Source organism: Ammodytes marinus, assembly GCF_949987685.1.
Source record: "Ammodytes marinus genome assembly, chromosome: 8".
NCBI classification, from domain to species: Eukaryota; Metazoa; Chordata; class Actinopteri; order Uranoscopiformes; family Ammodytidae; genus Ammodytes; species Ammodytes marinus.
Window position 1 is genome coordinate 3,036,986 of NC_137212.1, and position 17,496 is coordinate 3,054,481.

Consider the following 17,496-nt stretch of genomic DNA (forward strand, 5'->3'; position numbering starts at 1 on the left):
CCAGAGACTTTAGGTCGTAAGAAAGCTTTGTCAATCCAGTATGGGGAAACAATATTCTTAAGGTTTGGAACAAAGAGAGAGTCCCCTGTTCTGATATCTGGCTCATAGTTTTCCGGTACAAAGTGGAGCAGAAAAGTGCTACGATCTTTTAATTTGTAAAACAAGCATGAAAATTGGTATGAGCAGTCTCCATGGGTCACATTGTCTGAGACAATGAAGTAAAAAAAAGAAATTATGAAAAAAACAATACATTTCTATGATTTTTTTTCTATCTTGAAATATCATACGTCTCGGACAATTTTCTTGTCAAGTGACCCTAGGCCATGAAGAGCGTTAATCGCTCGTTTAAAAAATTGACGCCGTTAAAATGGGTTTGCGTTAACGCCGTTAATAACGTGTTAAACTGACAGCACTAATTGTAAGCCTTTATTTGTTATAATTTTGATTATTATGGCTTACAGCTTATGAAAACCCCAAATTCAAAATCTCAGAAAATTTAAATATTACACAAAGTCAATAAAAAAGGCATTTTTAATACAGAAATATCGACCCTCTATAAAGTATAATCATGCATATGTACTCAGTACTTGGTTTGGGCCCCTTTTGCATGAATTCTTGCCTCGATACCGATTCCTTTTCCATGATATTCTAATAGTATCAGTTTCACCTTAACTGTACAAACATGCTTTGGATCTGTGTGAGTGAGTGAGTGAGTGAGTGAGTGAGTGAGTGAGTGAGTGAGTGAGTGAGTGAGTGAGTGAGTGAGTGAGTGAGTGAGTGAGTGAGTGTGTGTGTGGTGTAAATCATTTGCTTTGCCAGGCTAATGATTGACTGCTGACTGAGCTGTATTATGGACATGCCAAAAGGAACCCAATATAAGTCAGGGGCTACATCGGTAAGTTAGTCGACTTATACTTTACTTAGTATAAGGGCGAAACCATGGACCTGTTCAAAGTGGCATTCTGTCTGGGAGCCCTGGTCTGCACTGGTAAGATATTGTATAATAACATTTAATTTAATTAGACAGACAGACAGACAGACAGACAGACAGACAGACAGACAGACAGACAGACAGACAGACAGATAGACAGGTAGATAGGTAGATAGGTAGATAGATAGATAGATAGATAGAACATTTCTGTAAATATGCCAGATTTAGCCAGAAGGCTATTTTCCATCAGCAGTCCTTGGCCAGATGTAACAATAGGCAAATAACTTAAAAGCAAATAACAGGAAGAGTTGTAAAAAAAACACATTAAATAAGATGAAAGCAACAGATAAAACATTCATTGTTACATACATTTACTTGTGATTTCAGTTAGCAGTACTGAGGTGGATGGCTACACTAAAACCAAAGGAGCATGGATCCCCTCTCTAAACCAAGAGTACCCTGCAGACTCCGCGACACAGTGCGCTGCGAAATGTGAGGCTGAGACATCCTTCCCATGCAAGTAAGATCACACTTTCAACAGCAGATTAAATTACCTTTTAAACTGCTACATTGATAGATGGATGGATGGATGGATGGATCGACGGACAGACAGACAGGCAGTCAGACAGACAGCTGTAGCAAAGCGGTTTTGTGAATATTCTGTTAAATTACAGAGGAATGTATTAACTGCAAAGGAGAGAACTACTAAATCCACAATGCTTTTTACTTTTACACTTCGATTACAATATCAATGTTTCATGTAAAGCTGTATCTAATGTACCTAATTATGCTTTCTATTTTGTGTAAAAAAAAAGCTTGTCATCCCAACCTGACACCTGCTCTGTGTTGTCAGGTCTTTCATGTTCGATGGAAAGAAAGAACAATGTTGGACAACAGCAGAAAACTCTAAAACACTGATTGTCCATCGCAGAAGTAGCTCAACCTTATATGAAAAAAATGGCAAGTATATCTATCTATCTATCTATCTATCTATCTATCTATCTATCCTCATTATCTATTTATATAAGTAGCCCTAATGATTTTATTATCGTACCTTTTCCTCATAATTTTGATTTTACTTGATATTTATTTGAGTCTTGATTACATTGTGGTTAATATGTATCTTGTGCACCAGAAACAGTGATGTTTGCACTGTGTGTTTGTCTGCAAACACAGTCAGGTGAGGACACACACATTGAACAAACTGTCACTCAAACTTTGGGGCTTAACATCAGTGACATGACTCAATAAATGAATTGTCTTGTATCCAACTATTAGTAGTTTATACACAGGTGAAACTCATATTATTAGAATATCATGGGAAATTAATTGGAATTGAGAAAATAATTCATGCAAAAGGGGCCCAAACCAATTCCTGAGTACATATGCATGATTATACTTTAGAGAGCCGACATTTCTGTTTTTAAAATACCTTTTTTATTGATTTCATGTAATATTAAAATGTTTTGATAGTTTGAATTTGGGGTTCACATAAGCTGTAAGCCATAATAATCAAAACTAGAACTGCGGGGGACAAGCCTCCCACCCGACTCGGGATCGGGCGGCGTCGTGCGGAGTTATAGCCCCAAACGCGGTTTCCTTTGTTGTAGCGCCACCTAGTGGCCGGGATGTCTGATTTTTTTCGTCTGCGTACCAGGCACAGACATGGATCTAGTCATGCAAGTGGCATGTCCCAACCCTTTACGGTTTGGGCTGCCGCACCATTTTAAATGAAAAGAAGACCAAATGTTCCATATCGAAGAATCGAATCTTTAAAGCACTACCATATGGTCTTCCGATGGCCGTAGAAAAATTATTTGACTAACTTTTGCTCATGGGAGTCGGTTTCGTCCAAATCGGGGGAAAAAACTGTAGGAGGAGTATGTTTTGGTGACTGACACAGTTTTTGCGATGTATATATACGCAAATGGGCATCTCGAAAGATGCAGCTGACTTGTGGGCATCTGTGGATATAAAGTTTTTGACTGTCGGACTTTCGGTGTGGAAGTTATACACGTTTTCCTTTTTTTATAGCGCCACCTAGTGGCCGGCATGTCTGATTTTTTTTGTCTGCGTACCAGGCACGGACCTGGATCTAGTCATGCAAGTGGCATGTCCCTACCCTTTACGGTTTGGGCTGCAGCACCAGTTTTAGACATGGAAGTATAATAATCCCAGCAAAAACAATAGGGTTCCCTGCCCAGTAGGGCTATGGAACTGCGTTGCTCTGCAAACCGCGGTCCCAGGCCCTTCTCTGGCTTGGCCCCCTAATAATTAAAACAAATAAAGGCTTGCAATATCTAACTTTGCATGTAATTAGTCTATACAATATATATTATTTTCACCTTTTAAGTTGAATTAATGAATTAAAGCGGCAACGAGTAACATTTAAATATCTTTTAAACAGCCTCATGTTTCCTCTCATAATCATAAATTACCTTTAACAGCAAACGAGACCATCAGTGTAAAGAAAGACGTTTTATATAGTTTTTATTACTGCATTTGATCTGGTCGTACACCCAGTCCGATTTTCGGTTCACAGGGGAGCGGGACCCTTGTTTGAGACAGTTATTTGTCGTCATAATTACTGATAACGGGGCTGAACCATCAAAGAAAAAAAAGAAAATGCAATGAAGAAAAGCTAAAAGGGAGAGTGATAGGCGGGCGGGAGGGCGTTGCCAAGCAACGTATACACAATTTCACGGAGCGAACCTAGACTGCAGTGTTTACTACTAAATGAATGAGCGGTAGCCTACTAAAACAAAGTTTACTTGTCCTCACCAGCATCATCAGATGACCATTATTCATCTGAAATAGTCATTATTTACAACAACATAAACCCATTATCTCATCGTGATCCATACTAACTAACTGCCGTCTCTCGTTCATTCGCTTTGTGTGAGGACACGTCACGGACTCGTTCAGCTCCTCAGGTGACAATGCATCAACTCATTGCAATCAGGTGTGTTTAGCACTTACTGGCATTAGTTGATGCTGTGTCAACACTCTCACCGAGCCGAAAAGAGTCCGGTGCGGTGCCCTCACACTTTCAACACACGGACATGCACTATATTGCTTCCTGATTATTTGAATCTTGCACGCGCGGCACGAGCTAGATAACAGCTTCACGACAGCTGGCGTCGTAAAAATACTACCGCTTTTGTTCAAAGGTGTCGCCAACGTGCCATTTTACTTGTAGTAGCTTTAAGTGAACTTTTGCACGATATTCAAATTTTTCGAGTTACACCTCTAGTTTTATATTTTACTGTGCAGTGAAGGTTTAATGATTTATTTTCAAGTGCCAACACAATTTTAACTTAATAGCTGGTTAATTTGATTGAATAATAAAATGTTGATAGTGTGCTTTGGTGTGTATTGTGTATGTGTGTGTCCGAGTGAGTGAGTGAGTGAGTGAGTGTATTGTGTATGTGTGTGAGTGTGTGTGAGTGTGAGCAGGTTCATTTCATTGAGTATTTGGTGTGTATGTGTTTTCCTTGTTTAGTCTACCTCCTGGAATGTGTGAACGGAATAGGAACAGATTACAGAGGATCTAAGGCCGAGACAAGATCTGGAAAGACATGTCAGAAATGGGCAGCAGAAAAACCACACAAACCAAACGCAAAGTTTGTATTTAAATTATATAATAATCCTCATTATTAGTCATTTTCCATATTGCTTCATATGCTTTTAAATCTTTTCATGCATGCACTCCTCCTAAAGGTTCCCCTGAGCTCACTCCAGCCTAGGAATGACTTCTTGTGTGTTTTTCTGTCTGTCTCTGTTGTGTGTGTCTGTCTGTCTGTCTGTCTGCCTTTTCATGTTGTGTCCCTAACTCATGGAATTTTCCGCAGTGCAATTTACAAATGACTGCTCTTCCTACAGAAACCTTCCAGAGAACAATCCCCCAGGATATTTAGAGTCTAACTACTGCAGAAACCCTGATGGAGCAGAAGCACCGTGGTGTTACACTACCGATCCCAACACACACTGGGAATACTGCAATTTACCCAACTGCACTGGTAAAAATGTATTTATTTTAGAGGTGGGCATAGATTAATTTTTTTAATCTAGATTAATCTAGATTAATTTTGGAATTAATCTAGATTAATCTAGATTAAAATGGCTCATTTGAATTCATTCATAATATGTGTGTGCTCCCTAAATAATGACTCAAAGTAAGTCTTTGAGAACGTGTTTCTCAAGCCAGGTGGCTTTCATTTCGTCATCAGAACGAGTGTCTAATTATTGCGAACAAATAATATTCTAACAATTCAATCAGATATAAGGCTAAAAATCACAACATTGCACTGTTTTTTGTGCTTAAAAAAAACGAAAAAACTAATTTGTTGGGTAGGCTATAGGCTATAACAGAAAATAAAGCCATTACTTTTGTGCTTCAAGTGAAACATTAAATATAATTTTTACATAAATAATAAAGTCCTTATAAACTTTTCAAGAAGCTGGACTAGAGTGAATATTGGACAGGCTTTATAGGTCCATGGCTTTTACCTGTGGGACAGCGCTTCACCTAACAGCTGGCTGCAACACCAACCTACAGTCTATTGTGCGACGGAGAGCTAGTTATCATTAGCATCAGCGTTAGCCGACATCACGGCAACAGCTGAATAATGTAACACATTACACAAGTTACACTACATGAAAACTACGGGCTGTAGACGCTAGAGTTATAATTTCGTGTAGGAAACATTGTTGAGACTGGAATTTCGTACCACAGCGGCCGTTCCATAATACAGCACTCCCTTTAGCAATGGCTGAATATAAGACCTCCCTCTGCTGTGTATCTGCGGGAGCGAGTGGCATTAATAACTTAAAAACAGTAAACGTTTAACATGATTACGGGCGTTTAGATGCTTTAATCATATGCCGAATTTATAAACAGACCATATTATTAACAATAAATTAAGTTATGTACAGTACATGTCAGAGTTACGTACATGGATACATTCATAAGTAAACATTGAATAGACAGATTTGTGAAGGGGGTTTGGCGCTGAGTGTTACATTAGCGATCCTGCAGCCAGGTGGTGTGTGTCGTGGGCAAGTGATGGAGAGAGAGAGCGGCGGGTGTGTGAGAGAAGCTTCGCTCCTGCAATAAAGGCTCCTCAAGTGTCAACAACGGCCCCCGGCTATTATTACCCGACCAGAGAACACACGGAAGGGGGTTCACCCTGACGGCGAACAGCCATCGGCCCTGGAGGGAACCATCTCCCCTGAGCCGAACAGGAGGTGGAATAAGAGATTAACGGCGATATTTTTTTTATCGCCGATAAGAGTTTTGCGTTAACGCAGCACGTTAACGCCGATAACGGCCCACCACTAATTTATTTATTTATATAGGTAAATCCCATTGAGATCAAACATCTTTGAAATTGAAAGTAACACTTTCAACATCAGAATGAATTACCTTTTAAACTGCCAGATAGATAGATAGATAGATAGATAGATAGATAGATAGATAGATAGATAGATAGATAGATAGATAGATAGATAGATAGATAGATAGATAGATAGATAGATAGATAGATAGATGTAGCAAAGTGATTTTGTGAAAATTCTGTTCTTTTACAGAGGAATGTAAACACTGCGCTGGAGAGAACTACAGAGGGACTCAATCCACTACAGAACTAGGCTTTACCTGCCAACGCTGGGACTCCCAGACGCCGCAAAACCACAATTACAACCCTGACGCGTAAGACGAAAGAACAGTACACCTCCCAAACCCTTTTCTTGTTTAACTAAATTGCCAGGTGTGATCAGAGGGGTGTTTCAGGAAGCGGGTTTTGAGGCAACTCAGAGAATGTTCGCTCTGAATTAGTGGAAACTCTGGGTTGGTAATATCCCCATTAATACTTCTCCGTATCATAAGGTCATTCGTTAATAATTCTAACTCTAGTGGGAGGAGCGGAGAAGTTTTTTTTCACACATTTTTTTTAAGTTAAAACATTGCTTTTGTATCTCAAAGGTTGTTTCTGGCTCTATTCCTTCAGTTATCCAGAATGGTCTCTTGAGGAGAACTACTGCAGGAACCCGAATGGAGATGAGCCCCGACCCTGGTGCTACGTCACCAACAAAGACCCATATTGGGATCACTGTGACATACCCGCCTGTGGTAAAACCTCTTATTAAGGCTGCCTTCCAATATCCATACTACTATTTAGTATGGTAGAAAACAAAGATTTAGGACGTCCCGATTCTTGTGGCCGTATTTAGTATGGTTAGAAAGACCCGGATGTTTACTACATCCGCCCAAGACTTTCAGTGTTGAAATCAGCATCTTATTTGGGCGATTCTGACCCACAATCCAGTGTGCACCGGAAATGTTATTTATTATTATTTTCTTTTTTATTCAGCATCTCATCATGTCCCTTCCACCTTCGTGCCAGAGATGACTTGTGCCTCGGACATTGGAGCAAACTACAGAGGAACAATGGCTGTGACAGAGTCGGGCAAAACCTGCCAGAGCTGGTCTGAACACACAGTGCACTCTAGCAAATATACACCCACAAACTACCCCTGCAAGTAAGAGCTACTAGCCTGCCACTGCCTGCCTACCTACTTCCGCTTAATTTTCATTTCTCTTCAGTAGTCAGTCTGGGTCCGTGCTATATTAGCAGGTGTTCTCAGCCAGTCCAATCAGCGAACAGAGGGAGTGGCTGAGAAGCCGGCGCATGACATACGTCACAACCAAACATTATGCGATTGGTTGGCAGATCCAATAGTTTTAAACTTCAACAGACACCTGCCTTCAAGTGAGTTAACGTTTGTCAATTGAGCGATTCCAGACCTTCTGTACAAATTAAATGAAGTACCATGGTCTGGTAGGACCAGGCTAGTGGGCTACTCTAAAACAGAATAGAAATGTATTCATAGGAGGGAGGTGAATCTTTTGGAATCCCACGATTGGATTCGATTCTGATTCCTGGGGTCACAATTCCTGATTCAAAATCGATTTCTGAATTCAGTTTAACCCTTTAGGCGCCAAAGTCGCAAAATTGCGACATGACGCTGTACTGTTTTCTCTAATTAGAGTGTTATATTTCGTTCAAACTCCCCTCCACTAGTTGGCAGACATCCCATACCTAGACCTTAGCTCAGCAAAACGTCATGCTTCAATGCAAAATATTCGAGGAAATCCGGAAATCCCATCCCAAAAAAAACAAAAAAAAAAAAAAAATCCCATCCAAACTTAACTTTTTTTGTCATTTCTTCCTAGCGATTTTTTTTCTGGCGTTATTGAAGATTTTTGTGGTGTTTGGAGACTCTGACGTGAAAGCACGAATCACTCTGCAGTTACTGTGCTCAACGAGCAGCGCCAGCGGGTGCTGCTGCGAGCCCCTCCCCGTCTCAAAGCACTCAGAGACGGTCAGTCTCGGAGCAGCCCCTCGGAGCGAGTCCGAGCCTGCCGTCAGAGCAGAGAGGTGACACACCTCCGGGTACAGGCTGCAAATGAATCGCGCTGTTGTTGGGTGCGAAATCGGAGATAGTGTACCACGAAGCTATTTATGTTGAAGATGGATTTAGGAGTTATTGAGGGAATATAGCAAGCAAAAAGTTGACGAGAAGGGAGTTAGTGTTCACTCTTTCTACGGCCCCGGTCACGGTGCGTCCATGCGCAGCAGTGGTGCAACCATGCGACGCAGCATTATATAAATATATATTCATATTATCATTTAATAATCATAATAATAATGAAGAATAGAAGACAAAAGTAAATCAAATTGGTGGTGGGAAAAAAAATAAAAAATCATAAAAAGCGCCTGTTTACATGAGTTTTTTGGTGTATTTCTAGTTCTAGTTTACAACTGTTGGCTTACAACAAAGTGGACATCAGTGAATCTGATGAAATAAGTTCAACTCTCTTTCAAAATATCAGGTATTTCATGGAAATAACATAATCCAACATGGCCGCCGCCATATGACATCATAATATGCAAATTAGATGGGATAATTTACTCCCTAGATAAACTCTAGGTCATTCTCAATATTTGTCTCATTTACACTTTGTCTCTATCTCAAACCACTTTCAATCCAGAGCCTTCTGAAATTTTGGTGTCAAAATCTAGTATTTTTTTAAATAAAACCCGGCGCCTAAAGGGTTAAAAGAGGATTTCAGGATCTCCTCCAGTCCACTGTGTGCTAAGAGGCGGTGTGTCAAATTATGTCATGAAAGCAAATTAAAGTCCATGTCTTGTCTATCTACCTTTAAGTCTATTTTAATGTGAAGATTGTAATGCAAACATATTTTTTTTTACTATGCTTTCATTTCCTCTGCACATTGCAAAGCACTTTGTGACTCTGTCTGTGAAAAAACGCTTTACAAATAAATTTTACTTACTTTTGTTTCTATTGTTTTTCAGAGGCCTTGATAACAATTACTGTCGGAACCCAGACGGTGGCGACAAACCCTGGTGTTACACTACTGACCCTAAAACTCGCTACGAGTACTGCAATGTGACGACCTGTGAGGAGCCAGGTAGGACATTAATCACAGATGATGATATTTAGTCAGATTAAGTTACTTTATTAGTCAATGGTTACATTGAAATTCATCTTTTCTCATCTCCCCTCTCAAGTTTCACACTCCAGAGGGGGTCAGAGCGCAGGGTCAGCCATAATACAGCGCCCCTGGAGCAGTATGAGGTTAAGTGTCTTTCTGAAGGACACAATGGTAGAGATGGTGGGCACCATAGATGTAATAGCAGCCACCACTAGTTTTACTACCAACACCCCCCTCCAACCAGAGACCTCATGGTTACTGGGAGGAACACCTTTCCAGGGGTTTTCAAAGTGTGAGAGAGTGAGCCCCCCCTCAGAGAACAAATTTCAGCGTAGCCCCCCGCCCGCCCCCCCAAAAAATAAAAATAAAAATAAAAACCTAAATCCCTGTGTGTTTTGAAAGATCTTTTAATTATTTTACAAATTTAAACATATTTTTGAAACATTCTAAAAAATTTTGTGCGTTTTTAAACTCATTGATTAATACATTTTAGCATCTTAATTCAGTGGTTTAATCCTGCTTCCTTTAAGCATGGATAGTAGTGACTGAGTGTGAAGCGGAGTCAGAAAGATAGGCAGACAGACTTGCCCAAATTATCGACTAGAGCCTCCAATGTCGTGATGGAGGAAAATAGTAGCCAGACCCTCTTAGGGAGGTTCGGGGGTATGCCCCCCCCCGGGAGTTTTTTTTTTTTCATTTTTTAAAGTGCAATGCGTGAATCTGGTGCACTTTGAGAGGAAAATTAAGAGGCTAAATATGACGAATTGTGTGTGAACAAATAATTTGGAGACACTGGGTCTGAGGAATTAGAAGCTATTGAAGAAAGACACATGGATTTTCCATAAAAACATTAATTTAAAATAAAAAAATGTATGCAGGGTCCTCTGGGATGGGCTTGGTGCTCTTTATCTTTAACGAGACCTATTTCTCTGTAATATAGTGAATGCATTTAAATGCAGTGAGAGGAACGAAGCAGAAGAACTCTTGTCCAGCTATGCCGTGATCTTAATATAAAAAACACAAACTCAAAAAAAACTGCCATAACCCCGCGACCCCCCTGCTCTACGCCATCCTACCACCCTGATGTACACACAACCATTGGCAATATGAGAGCTGCAAACTTTTTTTTTTGTTAATTAAACAAAAAAATTAATTGTTATTCTTAGGGGCATGAGAAAAGTCTTATATATAGCCTATTGTATATTTCTTCTTCCCATTCACATCCACAATATACTCAAATTGACGTCAAAATTAGTATGAGTAGGACGTTAGCATGAGTAGGACTTAAGTTTGGCTTTTCGAACACAGCCTCAGCCTGATTTCTTCTCTCTTACTGCAGTGCCCCCGGTTGAGAATGACTGCTATGAGGGGGACGGCTCAAGCTACCGTGGCCGAATGTCAGAGGCCATCAGTGGGAGGAGCTGTCAAGACTGGAGCTCAATGGTTCCTCACAGACATAATGTAACTCAAGACAACTACCCCAAAGCGTGAGTATTTAGTGGATGGATGGATAGATGGATAGATTCAAGAGTAAAATACAAAACCTTGGAGGATGCTGCCTAGCTATAATAACTTCTTACTGAAGTTCCAGGATTTCTCTCTTTCTACAGGAACCTCAGGGGGAATCTGTGCAGGAACCCTGATGGAGACAAAGCCCCTTGGTGTCACACCACAGACTCTAAGGTCCTCTGGGAATACTGCAACTTAAAGAAATGCCCAACCAACCCTTCAGTGAGACCAACCCAAACCCACACGGAGAAAGCAGGTCACTACTAAACTTTTGTGTCAAATTTTGAGTTTTTTTTTTTATATTTTGTTAACCTTTATTTGTGAACATTTATTTTTATCTGTGATGCTTTGTTAGACTGTAAGGTTGGAAATGGAGGATCGTACCGGGGCCCAACCTCTGTCACGGCCAACGGTGTGACATGCCAGGCCTGGAGTGCTCAGACACCTCACAAACACAGCGGCCACACCCCAGAATTAAACCCCACCAAAGGGTTGGAGGGCAATGTAAGTGTCTGTTCCTGCATGAACCAATTTAATTTTTTTTATTTTTTATTAACCTTTATTTAATCTCATTGAGACCCAGGGTCTCATTTACAAGAGAGACCTGTTCAGGTAGGCATCAGCAGCAACACAAAGTTACAGACTAACTAAACATACAGGAGACACAACACAGAACACAAACGGTAAAATAACGCAGTACAGAGGGCAAAGAACGAGTTAAGTACAAGTTAAGTTATGTACAAGTGCAGACCCCCACGGACTGTCTCAACAGCCTTCCTACTAGCAGTCTAAAGTCCCCTAAAGAAATAAAACTGGACAGCTTCAGCCTCTGCTGGAGCTTGTTCCAGGTTGCAGGCGCAGCGTAGGAAAATGCCTTCTTGCCCAGTTAATTTAATTTAAAAAAATCTTTATTTAAAAGGGACAATGTACAGTTAGAACATAAATGTTGCCATTTGATGCACTATACCAGATTATAGCTTTAAGCTAATTTGCATCTGTAGTCCCTTGGCAGGTCACAAAAATACAACACAGTAACAAGACAGATTATTAGTATACAGGGATAAAACACCACAACAACATGGCTACACACGTCTGCGTGCAACACCCCCCACCTTCCTCATCCCACCCACGCCCACACACACAAAAACAAGTCTAAGGACCAAATTAGTGGTTGCAGAGCTGAGCAGCTTTTAACAGATTTTTTAGGTTAGATTTGAAGACTCTGAGAGAGCTACTGCCCCTTACGGCGTCAGGTAAGGTATTCCACTGGTTTGTGGCTCTTACAGAAAAAGCAGATTGCCCCGCTACAGTGCGGCGAAATGGTATGGTACAATCTCGTATGGAGGATATTCTAGTGGATCTGATGGAATTTGACGAGCGAGCGTGGACAAAAACACATAATGACTGTGGGGCCAAACCATTTAAAATTTTATAGACCATACACAAATTGACGAATAACCTAAAATTCTCAAAGCTCAATAACTCATGTTTCTCAAGTATCCTACAATGATGATAACGAATTGGCTTTTTGTCCAGTGTTTTTAAGGTTTGTTTGTATAAAGACTCCAGAGGTCTCAAAGTAGATTCACCAGCCTGCCCCCAGCAGGTGATACAATATGACATGCGGGACAAAATCATGGCGTGCATAAATATCTTGGCTGCATCCAGAGAGAGACAATTTCTGATGTGTTTAAAATGAACTAAATTGTATTTTATGGTTTTAACCATTTTTTTGACATGTTTCTTAAATTTTAAATTTGGATCCAGAAACAGGCCAAGATATTTAAATTCAGTAACTATATCAATTCGTTCACCTTTAATGAGAATCTCAGAAGTTCAGTACGGACTGGCGGGATGGCAAATGAGATGAAGTCCAGGGACCGAAGGCTGTGATCGGACTGTTTCCGTGCCAGATACATTGACAAATAAGAGGGGAGCAGTCCGATAATGGATTTATAGATAAAAAGATACCAGTGAGTGGTTCTGCGCATGGAAAGTGAAGACCAGTTTGTGAGAGAGTACAATGTACAGTGATGTGTGAGGGGTTTACAATCAGTTATGAATCTCAAGGCCCCGTTAATGCGATGATTATGTAGAGTTGTCCCGAATACCATTTTACAGGCTCGAATACTTTTTGGTTTATCTGAGTATTCGAATACTTGTTCTAAAAAAACACACCATCAAAAACAACATTAACTATCCCAATGTAGGCTACTCCCTGAAAATGAAAATCACCGGTCGCGCTGTGAAAGGTCAGCGGCAAACTAGGTCTAAGTTTGAATAATTTGATAATTTATTTTAAATGAGCGTTTAATTTGTATTTACAATTGTTGTATAACTTGTATATCTCAATATTATATGCTGACAACATATTGCAGTTGAAGCTACTTTTGCAACAAAGAAATGTTGAAAAAAGAAAAAGAACTAAGTATTTGAATAGTCGCTCGGAAAAACCAACAACTATTAGAAGCCTGTAAAATGGTATTCAGGGGCAGCCCTACAATGTATTCATTTCTCCTTTGCATTGTTGCAGAGCTGCAGAAACCCAGATGACGATGAAAACGGACCGTGGTGCTACACGACTGACCCAAATAAGAAATGGGACTTCTGTGAGATCCGTGAATGTGGTAAGTCAACAGTAAAAATCATAACGGTTACTACTATAGCTATGTGGACTTGCTTTACAAATGACAATATCAGACAGTTGGGCCATAAAAAGAAAGGAACAATGTTTAAATGAGTCTAACATGCAACTACTGAATATGTTTGTGTTTTCCCTTCCTTTTTTAAAAATAATAGTGTTTTTGTTTGTTAGATGTACTGAAGTGTGGGACGCCATTCAAGCAACCAAACCTGTGTAAATTCCGCATGGTTGGCGGCTGTGCGGCCAATGCTAACTCATGGCCCTGGCAAGTCAGCCTCCGTGGGCTGTAAGTAAAACAATTCTGAAACATTTTCAAACTATGATAAAGCTTTTATCTGTAATAAAGTCCTCTGTAATAATGCAAACTATAACCCACCCCTGGGTTAGTTCATCACACAGAAGATGTTTTTATCCAGATGGATTTGATTTATAAAGCGCTTTTCTAGGCACTCAAACGGCTTTACAGGGTTCCAGGTTCGATTAATTCACACAGTCATACCGGTGGTGGTAAAGCTACCATTCAGCGCCTACGGCCCCTCAGACCACCACCTCAAACATACAGCAGTCATTACACATTCACACAAGGCAAGGCGGGTGAAGTGTCTTGCCCAAGGAAACAACAACCATGACACAAGTGGCAGAGCGGGGATCGAACCGCATTAGTTAACCCACTAGTGCAGGGGTGTCAAAACTGATTGATTGGCCTGTGGCACATTTAAAAAATATAATGTAATATGGCCCTTTTAGTTTTTAAATAATTTAAATGCATTCATTATATTACAAAGAAATATGTCCCATAAAAGAAAAACAGCACCAAGCCCACCCCAGAGGACCCTGGATAATATTTTATTTTAAATGTCCTTCTTCAATAGCTTCTAATTCATCTGACAGTGTCTCCAGATAATTTTTTCACACAAAATTCTTCAGATTAAGCCTCTTAATTTTCCTCTCAAAGTGCACCAGATTCATGCATTTCACTTTAAAAAGTTAAAAAAATCTCCCGGGGGGGCATACCCCCGGACCTCACAAGGAGGGTTGGGAACTCGGCTGACTACTATTGTCACCCAGCTGGACATTGGAGGCAATAGCAGAAAACGCTGGGTGTCTGAAGGCATTTAACAATAGTCAATGATTTGGGCAGCACTAACATTTGAGAGGGGCCCACTAAACACATTCTGCTTGGAGGCTTTGGCCGGGTCTGAGGGGAAGTGTGTCTGTTTAATTTGCAAGGAAAGTGTTGACGTGAAGAAGGATTACAATTTACGAAGACACTATGAAACTAAACATCAGACAAGCTAAATGTCCTGATAAATGTGTCATTTTTGCCAAGTGGCCCGGCCCTTCGTAGATTTTTCTGTATGTGGCCCTCGGTGCAAAAAGTTTGGACACCCCTGATGTATATGAATGTGTCATGTGGAGGGGGGGGGGGGGGGGGGGGGTTGTATTAAGGACTTTGTGCTTGTATGAAAGTGCTATATAAATGAAGTTTGATTGGTTGATTGACCTACCTAGCCATAATATATTGAATATTTTCTCCTTCAATACATTTCTTTCTGTGTCTTTCCACCAGGTCTAACTCTCATTTCTGCGGAGGAACTCTGATTCACCCTCAATGGGTCATTACTGCTGATCATTGTCACAGGTCAGAGACATCAGTACAAATACATCAAGACTGTACAGTTGAGGACAGAATTATTAGTATGGGCGGTTTCATAGCGTGGACGGTATAAAAGTTTCTACCGGGAGAGATTTGGCCACACCGTTTATACCGCGGAGAAAAAAAAAAGTCATGTTGCGGGAGGCAGCTGTCCCTCCGAGTCCCTTCAGTTACACTACAGTGACACTGCCACTGCTTCGGCGTGCTGTTGCTGTGACACAGAGTTGGCTTGTTTAAAGCAGCTTGCATGGGTTAGCTCTCGTGAGCTAGTTGGCTAAAACTGACATCTCTAGCATCTATTCAGGGCTTAACCCCTATGCTGTTATTGGTGGAGACAGCCAGCAAGGCTGGTTTTATGTTACCTTTAAAACAGGTCAAACTTGAAAATATTATTTGTGTTGAAGCTGGAGTGAAATTATTACCAGACAATAATAACTCTCCTCAACTGTATCGTAATTGCACATCGCCTGTATAACTAGTCCGATGTTTACATATGTGTTGTGCCCTGTAGGGAAAACATCACCTCAGATTTCTTGGTGAATGTGGGTCGCCACACAAGGTGGGGCAATGAGAATTCAATCCAAGTGAGGAAAGCTGAGAAGCTTTTCCATGAACCCAGCGGAGCCGACATACTTCTAATCAAACTGGAGAGGTAAGTGCTGGGTTTATCATCCTACTAACAGAACTTAAACTACTACTCATATATAAATATATTCTTAGATGTATTTTTTACTATTTATTTATCATGTTGCATCGGAAATCGCAATATTGGCCACTATAATCACAATCACACTACTTCTCCAAAATATATGCTGGTGCACCTAGATGAAAAAGTTAGGCGCACCGGTGCAACCAATGAAAAAGTTAGTCTGGAGCCCTCTTTTAATGGAAATTATCTATTATTATCTGTGAAGAAAGACATGGCTTTTTTTTTGTCAAAGATTGTAGCACTTTGCCTGACATGATGTATATGAAGCATGTTATTGGATTTTATACAGCAGTTGGTTCTGAGCGAGTGATTTGATTGGACGAGAGACCTTCTGAGCGTTCTGAAGGAGTGCTGATATGAGCGAACAACATCACTCGGACTGTTCACCAAACTGTAGACCAACTGTCAAAATCACTCCGCGGCTCGCCGGAGCTTCACTTGTGTGTTATCTGTGTGTGTGTGACTCAGGTTAACTGTGGCGAGTCTCTCCCCTGTGAGAGGGCATCGCTGCCACACACAGACACACAGACAGAGACAGTGTGCGGTAGTCGCTCACACTCACGTTACTGAAGACAGCAATAGTGTGTGGAGATAAACTCAGGCTGCTGAATAATACGAGCGCAGCATAGCTTTAGCCTAGCCTAGCTTTCCCACCTCATTGTATAACGTTACTTCCCCCGGGCCGAAATACACTCTTAAACTCTGGGAAATGAAGCGTGGGGGTTTGGATTGGGCAGCGGATCTTATTACCAACTAGATTAAGATACGCCGTTCCGTTTCTTTGGTGATTTTTACGGGACATCGGGCCGCCGTGGTTAATGTTACCAGAGTAAACACTGCAGGACGAGCTCACTCCGTGTCCCGTCAAGTTGTTGACACGAACTATTTGTGTTGGCGAAAGCAAATACATTCTTAAATGATTAAAGATAACATTTTAAAGTTAACTTGTGAATTTCAGTTGTAAAACTGCTGTGTAAAAGCAATAGCACACTTGAGGTCGCAATGTTGTCGCTCTATATCAGCACTGCTGTGTTTCTCTTCGGCACTCGGCCTACGGCCTCGTACCTACGACCGAATCACAGCAGTGCTGATATAGAGCGACAACATGCTCCCTCTCATGTGCTATTGCTTAATTAGAGGTAGATTAATCCGTTTGAAAAATAATCACATCTGACATCTTGATTGTCCTGTGTGTGTGTGTGTGTGTGTGTGTGCTCTTTCAGGCCCGTACAAATAAATGACAGAGTCCTGCCAGCTTGTTTGCCAGAGAAGGACTCCGTTGTTCCAGAGGGGACAGTGTGTGTGACGAGTGGATGGGGTTCAACTTTTGGTAAAGTACAACATGTCTATGTGTGTGTACTCCTGTACAACACAACGCGTTTCCATGGCACAACTAGATTGGATTAAGACATATACCGAACTAGACACTCGAACGGACCGTGTCACTTGTCTGAGTATGGCCTTTCAGGAATCGGATAAATGTCCGATGCATGGCTGTCTCAACTATGCTAGGTGGCGTGGTAGCCCT

The 17,496-nt window shown here is 40.9% G+C and overlaps 1 protein-coding gene across 1 annotated transcript; it reads left to right on the forward strand.

The window, feature by feature from the left end:
* Nucleotides 1–939: 939 nt before the first annotated feature.
* LOC307253936 (plasminogen-like) lies at nucleotides 940–15,915 on the forward strand (the record flags this gene model as incomplete). The annotated part of the gene is given in 16 exon segments (XM_080032159.1): nucleotides 940–988; nucleotides 1,319–1,423; nucleotides 4,434–4,511; nucleotides 4,783–4,950; nucleotides 6,521–6,641; nucleotides 6,940–7,061; nucleotides 8,243–8,356; nucleotides 9,312–9,425; nucleotides 10,789–10,936; nucleotides 11,060–11,195; nucleotides 11,198–11,231; nucleotides 11,314–11,462; nucleotides 13,492–13,585; nucleotides 13,774–13,888; nucleotides 15,173–15,244; nucleotides 15,771–15,915. Coding segments are annotated over 16 exon segments (1,764 nt in total).
* Between the last annotated feature and the right edge of the window lie 1,581 nt (nucleotides 15,916–17,496).